Here is a 16,848-nt window from a genome sequence, read left to right as displayed (position 1 = left end):
GAGAGAGAGAGAGAGAGAGAGAGAGAGAATTGTTGCCATTGGTTGGGAGCAACAGGGATGGAGAAAGAAAGATTTTTTTTCACCTCCTTTTTGTTGGTATTTTCATGAATGAAGCCAGTTCACGTGTTGAGAGCAAATGAGGTTTCGTTGGGTGTTTTTGGAGAGCTGTTTTCTGAGAAGCAAAAGGGGTATCCATGTAAAAAACATAGTGAGAACTGGGCTTAATTAGCACATTATGTTCAGTTCCTTTCATCATTGTAGAATGGTGGACCATTTATCACAGCACTCACAAAAAATGATTAAACACCCAGTCCAATGCAGTTCTTGAAAACACATCAGCAGTGTATTATCCCACAGAAAGGAAAGAAAGTTATATAGATCTTCCATTGGGTAGTCCTTAGTCAATACCCAGCTCTTGTTTTGATGTATTATCCAGTGTCCATTGTCTGATTTCATTTCTCCAGATCAATCTGGCACCATGATCAAGTCTCCAGCTAACCATCTATTTCATGTTGGCTATTGCTTTTATCCATAATATACTTTTTTCTTCATAAATTTACCAAAATGCTTGTCATTGCATACTCAGGTCTGATTACGCGGTCATGGCTAATGTTTTTCAGCCCAGTCATAACATGTATAGAATAATGTAGCTTTTATGCAACCATTTTAAGGTCATAAAAAGAATTCATAAAAATAAAAAATTATCTGACTGAAGACTGTCAGTTAGCCTGACAGCTGGTATCTCATATCTTGCCTCAGGCCAGAGCTTTGATAAGCACTCCGCACGGCACAGCGAACTGCGGGCCCCCTTTAGAACTGATTCAGCGGTCAACCCAAAAACCGTTCGCCGCCCGAGGAGTGTGGTTGCAGGCCCTGATGTCACGCTGCACTGCCAAGGTGACTAACAGGAAGTTAGGCAAGTTACTGACAGGGTTTAGAGTGCAAAAAGAAATAAACAGGAAAAGGACAATGGGCACTGACCAATGACTTGTATCTAGAGTAATTTGTAAATCTTGTGTAAAAATGTTTGTTACAGCCACACAGAAGCTTTGACAAACTGTCACACAGATTTTTTTAATTTATTTTAGCTAACAATGTTCTGATTGAAATGCATCTTTCAGAATCTTTACAAAAATTCTACTTATCTCAGAATGAAGGACTAAATTCTCTTTTTAAACTATTTTTTAAAACTATTTTGCCTTTAGGTGACAGCAAAATTCTTGCTGTTGATCTAATACAAGGTGCCTGTTCCCCTGGATCCTCTCAACCCAGATCTTTAGAGCCCACCACCGAAAACACGGGCCAACAGCATATTCCCCTTCGGAAGACCCAGAGCGACCTGGAGTACAGTGTTCCCCCATCCCCGAAGACTCCATCATGCATGATGGATCATGCCACTCTGATGTGCCCAAGCCCCTCCTGGAATGGCCCAAAAGGTTCCACTTTCTCTCCTTCCTGGAATGACTCCTACAACTATGCTTTGGTTACGAGCTCTGCTTCTAAGCAGCCAATATCTAAAACTGGTATGTTAACACCTGGAGGTGAAGGAGGTGGTCTAATCTGTCCATCCCAGACCAGTTCAGGCCTCTCCATGAGCTCAGGGTCACACTCCAGTTCTTTCACCTCCATCTCTGAACCATGTGGACACCGGGTGTACAGTGTGTTCACACAGGGCAGTGGGGTTGCCATAGGGAAACGGAATGACACAGAGGGGGCAGCTTCCACTACAGTCACAGGAAATACCAAAAGTGAGCAGGAGAAGAGATCAGCCCGATCCAATATATTCAGGTTCCGTGAACGTTCGCTTTCAACACCAACAGACTCTGGATCATTTTGCTCAGCAGATAATATATGTTCCCCAGGTGAAGCTGTCCCTGTCGTTCCAGAGGGTGAGAATTATGCCCTGCTATATCAGAGTAATAGCTCAGAGGATAGCACGAGCATTGATAACGTCTCTGTGACCACAGGTTCAGACTTTCTTCCAGACAGTCGACTGAGGTCACGCTCACGCAGTATCTCACTAAAGAAATCTAAGAAAAAGCCACCGCCTCCAGTACGTAGTGTATCCCTGATGAAAAACCTATCAGAGGTTGGAGGAATGGGCTCCTACCACAGTGAAGGGCGCTTCAGGGATGGCAGACCCAAGAGTCTCTTTATCCCTCGAGATCACCATATTCAAGATTCATTCCAGCCTGAGTTCCTGATTGCCAAATCTGAGGACGACACAGATCAAGCCCACAGTAGTTTGGAGACATCTTCTGATATTTCTCAGCCTGCTGACAGGGAAGCAGAGCTTGGGTTTCCTCCTCACTGGCCGCTCAATGAGTGGAAGTCCAACAATGATCCCTACCGCTCACTGTCAGGTTCAAGCACAGCCACGGGTACCACAGTGATTGAGTGCATGAAGGTGCGGGGCAGCTCAGAATCCCTGAATTCACCTTCAACCTCACGAGCCACGTCTCCATCCCAGCTCTCAATTGAGGCTGAGACTAAGGTATCCCCCTTTAAGCCCCCATGTCTCATGTCTCCATCCAGTGGCTACTCAAGCCAGTCTGAAACTCCAACCCCAACTATATCAAACACCCTCATCACTGGACCTTCTCCAGTTGGCTGCAAGATGCGGCCAAAGATTCCAGAGCGGAAATCTTCCCTCCCAGCTTCTGCAAAGGATAAATCACGGTCACGTCTTTCATTTGAACTACCTGCAAACTCTCAACTGGATTTGTCCTCTGTCAAACCCAAGCCTAAAGCCAGCCGACGCCATTCTGACACATCTACAGCCAACAAACCAGGTAAACTGAGCCCCAGTCAGTCTTCTCTGCCTATGGTGACCACAACAGACTTGCGAAACATCCGCCTTCGTTCAGTAAGCCGCTCAGAACTTGAGGACAGTCCTGATGGCTCTTCTGACATTATAGAGGAAGAGCAAATTCGAGATCTCAGCCCTCCTATCACCCCCTCTAACACAAAACAGTCAAAGCCACCAGTTGCAATGAAGCCGCCTCTACCTAAACGACCCATGAATTTGATGCTTAAATCTCCCTCATCCTCCCCTCTGGCACCTGAATCTCCTCCATCTTCCCCTGTTGACCGACCCATGCCTGTGGGTAACATCTATATGGTTGTAAGAAAGCCCAAACCTAAACGACCAGCTCAGTCATCACTCAGCACATCTGCAATAGCCCCTCAAGAGCCACTCCGCAGCTATGTACCTCCTCTCCCCGAGTTTGACCTGGAGTATGGGATTCCCATTGAGGAAGATCTTCCATCCCCAAGTAGCCCAGAGAGAGAGGACAAAAGTAAGACCCTTCCAAGTAGAATGACAATATCCTGTTTAGCAGAATTAGACAAAAGAAAGCCTAAGGTACCTCCTCCAGTGCCCAAAAAACCCAATGTCCTTCTTCTGCCCTCACCAAGCAGCCAGACCAATGGCGGGGCAGAGAGGCAAACTCTACTAGCCGATAGCATCTCCCAGTCACCTACAAGTCCATCAGCATTTGAGATTGAGGGAGATTTGCTTAAAGATGAAGATCAAGATGATCCTGCTAAGCTAATTTTACATGGAAACCATAAATATTCTGAAAGTTATGAGACCTTTGAAAATCAGGAGAATGATGTGGTAGTTGAAGAGAATAGTTCAAAAGATTCAGGTTTTCAACAAATTACGGAAAGAGAGACACCTCCAGCCGAGACAGTAAAAGGTTAAACACTTTTTACATTTTCAGTTAAGATGTAATTTTATACAAATACTGTTTTATTTAGATATAGCCAATTTGTGGTTTAATTTGTGTTATTTTAAAAATGCTGCTCCACAGAAACTTATGCAGAAACAGAAATATTGGAAGAGAACAACTCTGCAGTTGACAAGACTGAACTACACATTACTGAGGAAACAGACGACGATGTATCTGGCCACACACCCACAACTCATACCACTGAGGACCTCTTCACCATCATTCACAGGTACAGAATTTGTTTAACATTCACACTGATTCATTTAACTATTTCTGTCTGACCAAAGTTACTCACAGTTTGGTGTAATCTGGCATAATGAACATACATATGGTCTATTACCTTACGTCAGGAGCTATGTCTTCTAGTGCAGTGGTCACAACTTAATTTTCCCTGTCCGACTGAAATAAAATTACTTTATTCATCAATGTCACATGTGAATTGATAGCTGCACATTATCTTTGTTATACATTTAAAAATTCCTGATCATTATATAAAAGTCATCTTGTGAAACTATCTCATTTAAATCATCTTTGTCAAATAAAGATTTATTAGAACTATTCACAAATTAACAATAATTAAAAAGGTATTTTTTTTTTACTTTTTACAGTTGGTATATACTGGATGTGTTTCGGAGAGACTGTTTTGACTATTTAGGTTTTATTATTTATTTCTTCTACAAAGTACTATTTCTGCCCATGTGGAAATAATAATCAGTATAATATTTATAATGATATTTTTTCCAAGACATATTTCTGTGGGTATTTGACTATTAGGCTCAAACTCGAAGCCCAAAGTATACTTTACTTTTTTGTGTTTTGCTTCGTCTCAAGCCTAGGTACACACACAGAACGCAGCCTATATCTAAGTGTTCGAGTACTCAATTGATTTCTCTTTCGTGGCTTAAAGGAACACTCCGACTTTTTGGGACTTTAGCTTATTCACAGTATCCCCCAGAGTTAGATAAGTCCATACATACCTTTTTCATTTCTGTGCGTTCTGTAAGTGTTATTTGACGCACCCACCGCTAGCCTAGCTTAGCACAAAGACTGGATGCAAATTATATCCAAAATTGAAATCTGAAATACAATTTGATTAATCACCCAGCCAATTTTGATACCATCGTAAACCCTGTGAATTCATTATAATCAAATATATAAAATACTGTATCACTGGGATACACAGCATATGTCCGTGTAAACCAGGGTTCCTCAAATCTGGCCCTGGATGGCCACTACCTGGCAGAGATTTGTTCAAGCCCTGATCAATCTCGCCTACCTATAATTTTGAGTAACACAGAAGACCTTGATTGCTTTGATTGAGCTTGCTCATGAGTCTTTGATTAGGGTTGAAGATAAGCTCTGCAGGGCAGTGGCGCTCCAGTGCCAGATTTGAGGAACCCTGGTGTAAACTTTTACAAAACATTTGTATTGTTCTGGCTTTCCTAGGTCAAAGAGGAAAGTTCTAGGTCGCAAAGAACCAACAGATTCTTTTGGAAGTAGGCAGTGTCTGGTCTCACCCGTGAAAAGCAGTAGCACAGACCTCCGAACTCTGGGACTCGGGACCACTCCTCGGTCAAGCTCACGAAATGAAAACTTTATGGCTCTTCTCCAGAAGAGGAGCAGCAAAGCCAGCAGCGGGACCCGAGTTTCTGCCATGGAGTTGCTGAAGAGCACAAACCCCTTGGCACGACGAGTCACTGAGTTCTCTCAGTCACAACCAGATGGGAGTGTGACAAACACATCAAAACCAGCTCAGCAGGACCAGTGATTCCACTTGTCGAGAACCACATGCTGGCTATCAATATGGCTGGTTTTCCCAATGATCCACTGCCCATCTAAACGGTTTCATTTACAAAGACCTCATGCTGAAGGAAAGTAAGTGGGTTTGAGTTGTTGCTTTCAGACAAGGGGATCACACTGATGATGTAAGATTGTTGAGGAGTATAGTCAGTATTAAAGGAAACTGAACCCACCACTGATACAAAATTCTGGCGTAGAAATCTGCTATTTTGGAAATACGAATGAAACTCTTGAATGGAAACTGCATCAAGAAATATTTTCAAGACTGTTCACTATTTTAGGAGCCCAGCCTATATTTGAGGCCAAAGCCTGCTCTGCCCATTTCAGTGGTGGACTAGAAAGTGTCTTAGTAGGATAATTGTGTTTTAAAAGACTGCACAAACTCGCACAGAGAGAGGAGTGTATGACATGAGTCAGAAACATTCCACAGAGGTTGTAAGCAAGGTCTGGTACCCCTAAAAAATGAAGCACTTTCACCAGTACAGGAACTAGTTTACATGACAAAAAGCTATATTTGTTATTTTCCCTTGTTTCTTTTTCGGTGTTATTTTTTCAAAAGATATGAAAGGCCATATAAATGTCTTCTTGAGTTTATTTAATCTGTACAAAACTATGTATACGACATATAAATATATATATATACGAAAATGTAACTGCTTGATCAAAGACGCAAGGGACACAAAACTGTCCATATCTGTGACAATTCTTGGGAAACTGCCTATTATTTTATAAGCTCACAGCACACAATGGATTGAAGTGGTCAAATTGAACCATCATCACGCAATACACATGAACACACATCTAACGATCTTCCCACACTACCAGAAGTGTAAACATACAGCATATAGCTATGATTGTGCCCAGCATACAACAAATCAAAATTGACATAGACAAAACATACCTTAGAAAATAACATTTGTGGACGGTACAAAATGAGGGAATAATACAGGAAGTGGGAGACAAAGGAGAGGACATTGGGCTACAGAAGAGGGGCAAGTAAGCGTTACCACAGAGTCATTGTTTGGTGCTGGCCGTACATTGTCAAATCTCTCAGGGGTTTCTTTGCAACTCAAACCCATCATGGCTACTGGTCAAAGTGTATAATCTCTTCACAGAGATTTTACTCATCAACACACAAAGTATCAGGGACGAGATTTGCCAAGGCCTATGACGGTGAAAGATGACAGGATTCATACAGCTCTCATTCTTGCCCCCACAGAAAATTAGACAGCTCTAAATACCACAATTCCAGATCATCTCACAAGACAGGATCATTCAAACCCAAGTATAAAGCTTCTCACTTTATGTCCATTTCAGACTATGCATCAAAGCTGAATCAAACCTGCCCTTCTGTCTGCACTGGCAGTAAACGCCTGTGAATGTTAAGAAAGGGTGTGGCAGAGCTCAACACTTTATGTTTAAATTACATTTTTGACCAAAAAGAACATAGTAGAAAGTACTTTTTTAATGGTTGCCCTCCGTGCAACTGCAAGACCGGATTGTAGATCGATGTTTGAATGCACAAAAACTTTGCAGACTTTGATCACTTGTGGTAATTTACTCAAGAACTTGAGTAGGTCATCTGTGGTAACTGACCACCATCCTACTTTAAGGGAATTTTGGAGACTACTGCAGACCGAGGATCTACAACAGGCAGCCGCAGAGACTGAAACTTCAGAGACTGCTTCTTCTTACCATTCCGAATGAAGCTCCCCTTCCTCATGTGACTGTTCTTCTGGCTCCCAATCAGACAATGGACAGAAACCTGGTGCTATTGAGCCAGAGCGCCCTCAGCAGTCCAGGAGAGGAAATGCTTGGCAAAAATCTGTTCTAACTCTTGATATTCATCTTCTCAGACTAGTCGTTCAGGTATTCCGACAATATGAAAAGCATAACGTGAAAAAAGAGACAGAATACCACCACATTAAAATAGTGTGTGACTCTTGTTTTAAATATTTAGTGAATGAAAAAAAAGTCAGACAACCAGTGTTTATTTGCCTTGTACTCTGGCGTGAAGCCTCTGTGTTTTTAAATGCCTTGGTATTGCACTTCCGTAGAAGTATGCAGAGTTTCTTTTACTCTTTTTAGGATTTACTACTATGATATTTATCACTACTCTTGTGTACTCTGTGCTTAACCCTATCAATGTCAACAGTACTCTCACAGGTACATGCAGAGGAGAGAGGGAGGAACAGTGGAAGGAGAAGAGGCTAAACAAAATAGAGAAATGTACCTTAGTGGACTGTTAGCCCTGTGCATCAGTAATGTAAATCCCACGGAGGGGAGACAAGTATCCATTGGAGAGACATACTTTTATTATAATCACATTAGTAGCGTTTGACAAACTGACATGAAAAAGTGACAAATTTCTCTCTAGAGTTTCACTGACTTAACTCAAGCCATTTTCTGCTCATCTCCTTTTTCCTCGCATAACCGATAGGGGTCAATTCTTTCTGAATCACATTTTGGTATACAGAGTGAAATGTGCCAACTAAGGGAGAAAAAAAGGGAGTCCCGAACAAGTTTAACAACCATGTCAAGTGAAACCAACTACTTTTAATCAATTCTTGTCATCGCAAGTTGACAACTCCCCGCATCACGCATTGCCAGATTGAATGTGAAAAGCTTTAAAAATTGCAGATTGCCCTTGTTCTTTGGGAAGAGAAAAAAAAAAAAGAAGACAGGATGGGAAGGTTCCTCAATGAAAATTATATTTTTGTTATTTTTTTCCTTGGAAAGACATTTTAAAATTTGCATATTATAGACCTCACCCTCCAGCAGAAATGAAGGTTGCTGTGGGATCTCTAATCAGCTGCAGTATGTCTTGCCTATGTGGTAAAAGGTATATCATTAAAATAAATTATTTTTCTTGCATAACAATCCTTTGCAGTTGTGGAGTTCTTTTTCTATTTCTTTACACACACTCTGTAGATACACACATTCAGGGGTTTTTTTTATTTATTTATTTTTATCCATAACTGATTTTCAGTTTATTTGCAGTCATTTTCCATACGATTTGAGGTCTTGGATCAGAGTTCCCTTCCAAACTGAGAAGCACACAAAACATTCTATTAGTAATTCTACAAATAACTTATGTAATGACGTCCATTATGAGAAACCTGAGCAATATTGCCCCCTTGTGGGTTTATTTTTACTCTCCGTTTCTGCTTTATCAAACTTCTGCAGCGCTCACCTCAATAGCAGCCACAACCACCGCGGTAGGCCTACTTTCATAAACACCTGTTTTTCGCTGTGCACTGGAAAATGATTCTGATCCATTAACCTATCGTGTGCCAACAACAAAGGTCACTGAGCTATTTTGATCTAACTGTAACATCATTTTTTTTTATGTTGAGTAACACAGTCGTTCACATTTTAGGGGTCAGTAAGATTTATGCTAGATGGCTGCATTTATTGGATCACAAATACAGTAAAAACAGTAATATTGTGAAATATTATAATTTAAAATAATGTTTTCGATTTACATATAATGGAATCATTATGTATATAATTAATTTATTCCTGTGATTTTCATTTTCAGCATCATTACTCCAGTCTTCAGTCTCACATGATCCTTCAGAAATCATTCTAATATGCTGATTTGATACTCAAGAAATATTTATTTATATATAAGTATATTATATTATATTATATAATAATATTATTAGTATCAATGTTGACAACAGTTGTGCTGCTTACAGGTAGGGTAGGACATTTTTTTCACTTTTTGTTATTCTGGTTGAAACTGTTCTAAAAAATATATATATATACATATGTTGTCTGTGGAAGTCTCAGTACCAAAAATGTTTTGTCCAATCATTGCATTCGGTCCGACTGCCTGTCAACATATGTATTTTCATACCTGACATCACACGTCATCAGCGCGTTCCATTAGGCTATGCAGAGAGTTGTAGACACTCACAGAGCGCTGCAAACAAACAGCAGCAGCCTTTTACAGTTCCTCTTGAACCATAACAACAAGCTTATGCTACATTCATGCCATGTCGTAACCGTAATTTAGAGACAGCAACCCGTGATGTTCCCCTCGGAGCTGTTCACGTCCTCGGAATCGGATTTATGCGTTTCTTTGGCAACACTATCAACGCTGAAATAAATCTGCAGCAGTCAGGTGGTACAAGTAAGAGCTCTGTAAGTTAAGTTCATTATTATTCTAATGTTATGTGCTTGAGACAAGAAGTAATATAACATTTAGCTGAGTCTGCTCTTCCTGTGCGTGACGCGTTTTGGAGGAGGCGTGGCTTTGGAGATGCTCTGAAGGGAGGGTGGGATCTTGTGCTTTCAATGCTAGCTTGCTATTGCTAGCCGCTCCAAGATTGCCTACCCTACCTTTAATAATTTTGTAGAAGGATACTTTTTTCAGTGTTCTTAGAAAGTACAAAAGAACAGCATTTATTTGAAAGATTATGCACCTCGGTCCGTACGAAACGAAATTTCGTTCAGCTGTACAGTATACATGTATACGGAAGAATGACAATAAAGCTTGACTTGACTTGACTTGAAGAGAAATCTAATGTATTAATGTAAAAATATTCAATACTTCCTTGCAAAATAAAAGTATTCCTTTCTTTTAAGAAGTAAGAATGATTAAAACAATGTTGTTATAGTAATAACTGGGAAAAAAACTACTTGTTGAAGAAAACAACATTTATTCAAATGATATGTCTTTAAGAAAGCGTTATTTTTACAATGAGGTAGCTTTTTATATTGTATTGCATATGGCTGGTCTGTACAGAGTACAAAAAGTTATTTGTAGGCCATTTATGAGCATGCATGAAGTGTCTTCACCGAGGACTTTGAGCATACCTTTTGCAACTTATTTGACAGCACAGTAATATAATTTTTTGTAAATGTGATATAAACTATTACAGGGGCCATAAAATGTTAAAGAGATCAATGTCATTAAGGCACATTTTTTAAAAAGATTTTTCTTTCTTTGTTTGACACACAAGATGACACTCACCATCAACTATTAAAAAATGTGATCAAGTAAGTCATAGTACTTATTCTAGTATTTCAATCAAATCGAATAGGTAATGGAGCAAAGTTCAGCTGTCTGCAATTACTATTGAGATAAAAGCTGGACCGACTTGAACCTTCAGACCTTTTTATGGCATGCACAGTTAAGGAGGTTGTAATGGGAGGATAAGTGAGATCTGATCCCAGCCACCGGCACAGCCCTTACTAATGCATTCCCAGTGCTTCCTGGTGCTGCATCAGAGAGAAGGCTGAGAGCTTGTCAAACTCTGAGCAGCCAGTGGCACATTTCCTGTTGTTGACAGGCGAGGAGAACAGCAGAGGCTGCCCTGAGCTGCGTGCAGGGACTTGCATTTTATCAGCCGGAGTGCACACAGACACTCTTTCACAGGAAGAGCTGCTATCACTTCTCAGATACACAGACGCAGAGGAAGCACTGACACAGAACCTCTTACCAACGGCCCAGAAACAGGAGCTGCTCCACAGGTGGACTGACTCCCTCCATCAAGAGTCTGACTGAAGAAAACAAGTGGGAACTGCTTTGTAATTTGTTGCGTTTTCACCTGATCTGAGTCCATCCAGGAGGTGTTATGGTTTTGTTCTACATGGGATCGGATAAAACCTCATCTATAGTCATGCAGCCTGAGGACCCTGTTCGCCAGGACATGCAGTTCTACTATGTGGTGAGTGGGGGAATTACCTACAGTCGTATGCAGATGTGTACTAACGCAGCGTCAAACTATATGATAATGTTTTATATAAAAAAAAGTAAAAAGTGTAAACCAAAGGTACTTTGATGCTGTCAGTGCACAGTATTGATATTTTCCTGCAAAGACTCATTATCAATAACACAAGCTCTCTACCATGTGCCTAGTTGTAAGCAACCAACCTGTACATAATGGTTGTTCCACTGAAATATTAATATCTCTGGCTGTAAATGACTGTAAATATTAATTATTTACAGCATCAGCATAAACCAATATTAATATAAACCTATTTAGGGTCAGCAGTATTGGTAAACATGCTATTAAGCAGGTTGTCTGTATATTTCTGCACTTTGATCCATGGGTTGTTCTCCAGGAACAATTTAAAAAAGGATATAAAACTAATATCTACAGTTTGTTGTACTTACAAGTTTGAACTAAAGGTCTTAAAAAACTTCTTTTTTTTAAAGTTAAAGCAATAATTTCGGTATGTAGATATATGTTTGTAAATATAGCCCGTACGCATCATAGTTTGGCTGCTAATGATAATTGTGGCTGGCGATGCAAAGGTCGCAGGTTCAGCTCTGGATGTCCTGCATGTGGACCGAAGAGTTGAAAATCCTGGCACTGTTGTGCTGGACATTTAAGCCCAAATTGCTCCACAAGGACCGTCCTGGCAATTCTTGCAAAAGGTTTCTGCTAAATGACCTGAAATGAAGTTTAAGATCAATTCAGAATGAAGGCTTTGTTTCTAATGGTTGATTTAATAGGTTCGTCACCCGTTGGGTCAAGCCAATCTGAACAGCGTAAATTTAATTACACTCATTGGGACATCACATGAGCTAATGAGCCAACATAGAGTACACACTTACCGAAATCTCAGGATCTGCGTCAGCTGATCCCATCATTTAGTTGCTCTTGGTGGCAAAAGATTAGGAAGTTGCTTCAAAACAGTGCGCAGTGGAAAAGTACAAAGATTTAATGGATTGGCCAACATCTTGGACAGTGTGCAATATAATGAAGACCATATGCTGTGAGTGTGAGTGTGGGGGAAGGGGTTCCCTTCTATTTCATCCTGTCAGCTGTCTGATAGCCATCGGCGTACGTTAGAAATAGGACAGGTGCAAAACCAGAATTACTGTAAACATCTGCGCTTATTTATGCCCTGTGTCCAACAGCATTTCTCATGACATACTTCAGTTGTTCTACCAAAAACAAATAACATTATGGCATTGCATTGTGAAGAGCTTTTATTATGCTTTCACTAGCAAAGGTAAAACATGCAAGGGTCTATTCTCATGGGAGACAAAACAGGGCCACCAGCTTTCACATACTTAAGAGCTTCTGGATAATGATTAGAGTCATTCTCTGGTGCTGCACATTCCTGCAGTGTTAGTCAAGGTAAACAGATCCATGTCTAATGTCAGTGCTTGATCAATGAGGGTCTTCTCATCTCTACATAATAGTTTATAGATGTGTCAATATAATTATTGCACACGGCCAAACATACTTAAAATCGGGGTATGGTAATGCTGGAAAACTCTTATTGCCAGCAGACTGTGTGAGGGAAAAAAACTTTGAATATTTGCTAGAACATTGGAAAAATCTGCATTGGAGTGTTGGAAGGATTGGAGCCAGGCAGAAGAGGATTAGACTGTCTCTCTGTGTCTAGATTTACAGTTCGAACCAATAAAAGTAGCAAAAATAAAAATACAAAACGGCACAGAAGCTCTTGCTTTAACCAGCCAAACTCTACATTGGTTAGATTAGGAGGTTTAGTTTCCCAAATACAAGAGAGGTCCCTTGATCAAAGATGATTTCTAAGCTCTTTGTGTCTTAATGCAAGGGTTCCCCAAACTAGGATCCATCTAGAGAGGTGTAGTTTTTCTTAAATATCTCTTAAATTTCCACAAACTTTATCTCTATACCCTAAAATGATTTGATGAAATTTGTGGGGTAAAATGCAGTTGTTCTCTTATCTTATCCTTATCATATTTATTAGATTGGGTATGCCTGCTTATCAATTTCATGTCATTATCATAAGGCTTATGGTAAGCTAAAAATAAGGATAAACAAACAAAGACACAAGTGTAAGGTATACAGACAAAGAAAGAATATATCTACATCTTTTCTTCCTTGGTTGCACATGTGCTGATGCATTGCAATGTAATATAATGCAATTTAGCAATTTATTTTACAGTCCTGTTCCCCATGTATATATGTACTTATTATATTAATTGCAATAACTGGATAATAACTAGGTACTAACCCTGAACATACCCCTAAACCTAATCTTAACCCATGTAGTTACCTTATATTACCCAGTACTTTCTTAGGCAAGTACACTGTAAAAGACACAAGTGTAAGGTATACAGACAAAGAAAGAATATGCCTATATCTTTTCTTCCTTGGTAGCACAGCATGTGCCGATGCATTGCAATGTAATATAATGATGCCCTGAAATGGAACTTGCCGTTCAGTAAGTCACTCATGTTGATTCAGTAACCACTCTGATGGAATCAGTGATTTTGTTTAGTGAAGGGTTCATCACACTGATTAAACTGAGAGGGTATTGCCAAATTCCAATAGCCATTTTGCTCACTTGAAGGGCACCCCTGCTGGAAAAAAACAGCATTGGTGATCACCAGCACAAGGCATGTTTTGCACGCTGAACCATCATTTGATGCTGGTTGCTGGTTTGCTGGATTTTTGTTTTGCGATGCACACAAGCTCTTTTTAATTGATTTGAACTGATTTGTGTACAGATCATTTGAAACAGGAGACAATTCATTTGATGCTTCGAAATGTTTTATCAGTTTACCGGTGACTGATTAATAATGTAATCATAACTAAAACAATTTTCAGCAAAGGGGGCAAAAGAAATCGCAAAGTTATAATATAATTCAATAAATCATATGTTTTAACCTTATATGGTTTTTCCTTTACATCATTAATGTGTTAAATATAGAAATATGCAAGCAAAAACATTGCTTGTCCCCAAAAAACTACTTGCACACAGACAGCTGGCCTACTTACACTCAACCCCGCACGACCATGCTGGTGAACCAGCTCTACCAGCTCGGTTTTGCTTGAGAACAGCATGCTGGTTCATAGCAAGACCAGCATAAACCAGCCTGGACCAGCATAGAATGTCACGTTTTTTGACTGTGAGAAGGGGACGCCACACGAAGGGAAGTCCTAAACATCAGTGAGCATCTGAACTCCTTCACAAAATTAGCAAAAGCTATGGTCAAAAGATTCATTTTACCATTTATTTTCAGATCCAAATTTAAGTAGAATGATTGTGTGTGATATTTTATGGTAAGAAATAAAGTAAATGACTAAATGTTTCAGAAAGCCACATTATAAGAAACAATTGCCCTGCTCTTTCCACAGTTCCCACTTCAAGGGGATGGTCCTTCGAAATAAGTATAGGGATGCTCACTTGGGATTGAAATTCGCTTTCAGTTTTTAAACGATTCATCAAAAGTATCTGCTCATTAGAGTATTTGTTCAGTCAGACTGCACAGTTCATGTTGTAGTTTGTTTTTATGTGTAGCCAGTGAAAATTTGCAGCCGCATTGCAGTAAACACTGCTGTGAGCTGCGTCATGGCAAAAATATACAAATACAAGTTCATATTTAAAAAAAATTTGGTAGCAATTTATTTGACAGTCCTGTTCCCCGTGTATATACTATGTACTTATTATTGTAAATGCAATAACTGGATAATAACTAGGTATTAACCCTGAACCTAACCCTAAACCTAATCTTAACCCATGTAGTTAACTTATATTACCCAGTACTTTCTTAGGCAAATACACTGTAAGTACACGTAAGTGCACGTACTGGAAAATAAAGTGCAACCAAAATTTGTATATTTCTTTCTTGGCATGAACTCATCAATTCTCACACTTTGCGTGACTCACTTTTCCCAACTCAATAACCCACAGCTTGAAAATGGCTATTTTGAAGTCAGCATGTAATTTTATTGAACCTATTATGAATGATTCATCCATGCATAGGCTATGTTTCTTTTTTAAATTATAAAAATAATTTTTAATTCTTAATTCAATATCAACTTCCCTCTGGTGATGCATTCCGGATTTTTCCAGTTAGTACAATTGATAGCAAGCTCACATCCAATCAACAACTGATTGTTAAAACCAAGTCCTGCCCTACATTTATTTTTCTTTTGATAATCACTCAGATGTGCTTCACAATATGGAGGAAAATATCTGTCTCTGCTTCCATTACATCACTACTTTAAAGTACACGGCTGTACTTCAAAGCTTGTCACCAACTTCTGCGGTGAGCTATCACATGACTCGAAGCATTTCCAGTTGAAAGGTTTTTATCATATGATTGATGAACATAAAAGAACAAAGGAGGTTTGACGTTCTAAGAACTTCCCTTTCCTCCCCTCTTCCTGGTACATTTCACAGTCAAGCCCATTGAAAGGAATGCCCACTAAGTGTTGGGAGGTTTACTGGAGGACACCAATGGCCTTAACTATGATTTTAATTGGAAATAATACTACTGTATTATCTGAGGGATTTGAGGAAAGGCCATTGTGTGGAATGTGAGAATTCAAAAGTCTTGCCTTCATTAGAGAGTCAGCTTAAATCTTCTCTGTTGTGTGGAATTAGAAGAGAGTGGCTTAAGACCTTTGAGTTGCATCACACACAAGTCAAAGAGTTTAAAACCTTGTATCCTTTTGAGTGTTTACAGTCCTTTGGATCATACTCAGATCTAATTGAAGTTTCTGACCTAAAGGACAAAGAGGTTTTTCATTTTACAAGTGTTTTTATAGACCGTTATGCACTCATAACTGCATCATTTTAAACCTCAAAGCAAATTCAATCTTCTTTATTTGCAGTTCAGAAACAGCATCTTCAGACAGTGTGTCACCATCTCATGTCACAAGCCTCTGCACGCTAAAAGGGAATCAGTTTATGTGTTTTATTAAAAAACTCCATGAGAATAAATTGGATAGCTAGGATTGAATTTACTTGACCAGCAGAGCTAAGCAATAATGAAAGTCAAAACAATCTAGAATGTAGGGTCAGAAGTCAAGAAGTGAATGCGTAAATGGAGTGCATTCAACCAACATATCTAACAATCAGTTTTACATCACTGGAAGCTGATAGAGAACACTAGTGTAAATTGCCATTGCTGATTGATTGACTGATCAATATCTAGCTGAAAGAGACGTTCCAGCCTATATAGTGATTGCAGCCTTCAGCAATATTGTTATGATGTCTGTCATGATTGTGACCCAAATGTGATATGGCAAGATTGATTATCGATACCATTTCTTCCTGTTTGCAAGGACTGGTCATCCACATGACATGAATAAATCTGTTACATGATGCACAGATATATTTGGTTGTTGTTTAGTAGACGCTTTTTTATCTAAAACTGAGTAAGGTCAGATTGGGCTAAATGTAAAATCAAATTTCCTCAAATAAAATTTTTGTTGTTGCATGTGATGACCTCGAGGTAAATTTCGCACTTCATAGTGACAAACAGGTGTTTAGGAAAAAGTGGTGTTACGTGTTTGGGTTGAAAACACCGGCACCACTGTTCTCAGAGGTATTATTTATCGTGGATGTC

At 39.5% G+C, this 16,848-nt stretch overlaps 2 protein-coding genes across 11 annotated transcripts in view; both read left to right on the top strand.

The window, feature by feature from the left end:
* nhsl2 (NHS-like 2) overlaps positions 1-8,414 on the top strand; it is a 72,629-nt gene extending 64,215 nt beyond the window's left edge. For 6 of the 9 annotated variants that reach the window (XM_082162531.1, XM_082162533.1, XM_082162535.1 and 3 more), the window contains exons 5-8: positions 760-897; positions 1,206-3,701; positions 3,816-3,963; positions 5,181-8,414. In XM_082162531.1, coding sequence (XP_082018657.1) covers positions 760-897; positions 1,206-3,701; positions 3,816-3,963; positions 5,181-5,502 — 3,104 coding nt within the window. In that variant the 3' untranslated portion in view covers positions 5,503-8,414. The remainder of the gene's footprint in view (positions 1-759; positions 898-1,205; positions 3,702-3,815; positions 3,964-5,180) is intronic. The other 3 variants (XM_082162539.1, XM_082162532.1, XM_082162538.1) reach the window with 1 other exon arrangement.
* A 2,356-nt stretch (positions 8,415-10,770) lies between these two features.
* arhgap36 (Rho GTPase activating protein 36) overlaps positions 10,771-16,848 on the top strand; it is a 35,089-nt gene continuing 29,011 nt past the window's right edge. The window contains exon 1 of one of the 2 annotated variants that reach the window (XM_082162548.1): positions 10,771-11,212. In XM_082162548.1, coding sequence (XP_082018674.1) covers positions 11,120-11,212 — 93 coding nt within the window. In that variant the 5' untranslated portion in view covers positions 10,771-11,119. The remainder of the gene's footprint in view (positions 11,213-16,848) is intronic. The other variant, XM_082162549.1, reaches the window with a different exon arrangement.

This window comes from Leuciscus leuciscus (assembly GCF_965113295.1).
Source record: "Leuciscus leuciscus genome assembly, chromosome: 2".
NCBI classification, from domain to species: Eukaryota; Metazoa; Chordata; class Actinopteri; order Cypriniformes; family Leuciscidae; genus Leuciscus; species Leuciscus leuciscus.
The sequence above is the reverse complement of the archived record's forward strand: the minus strand, read 5'-3'. Positions and strand labels throughout refer to the sequence as shown.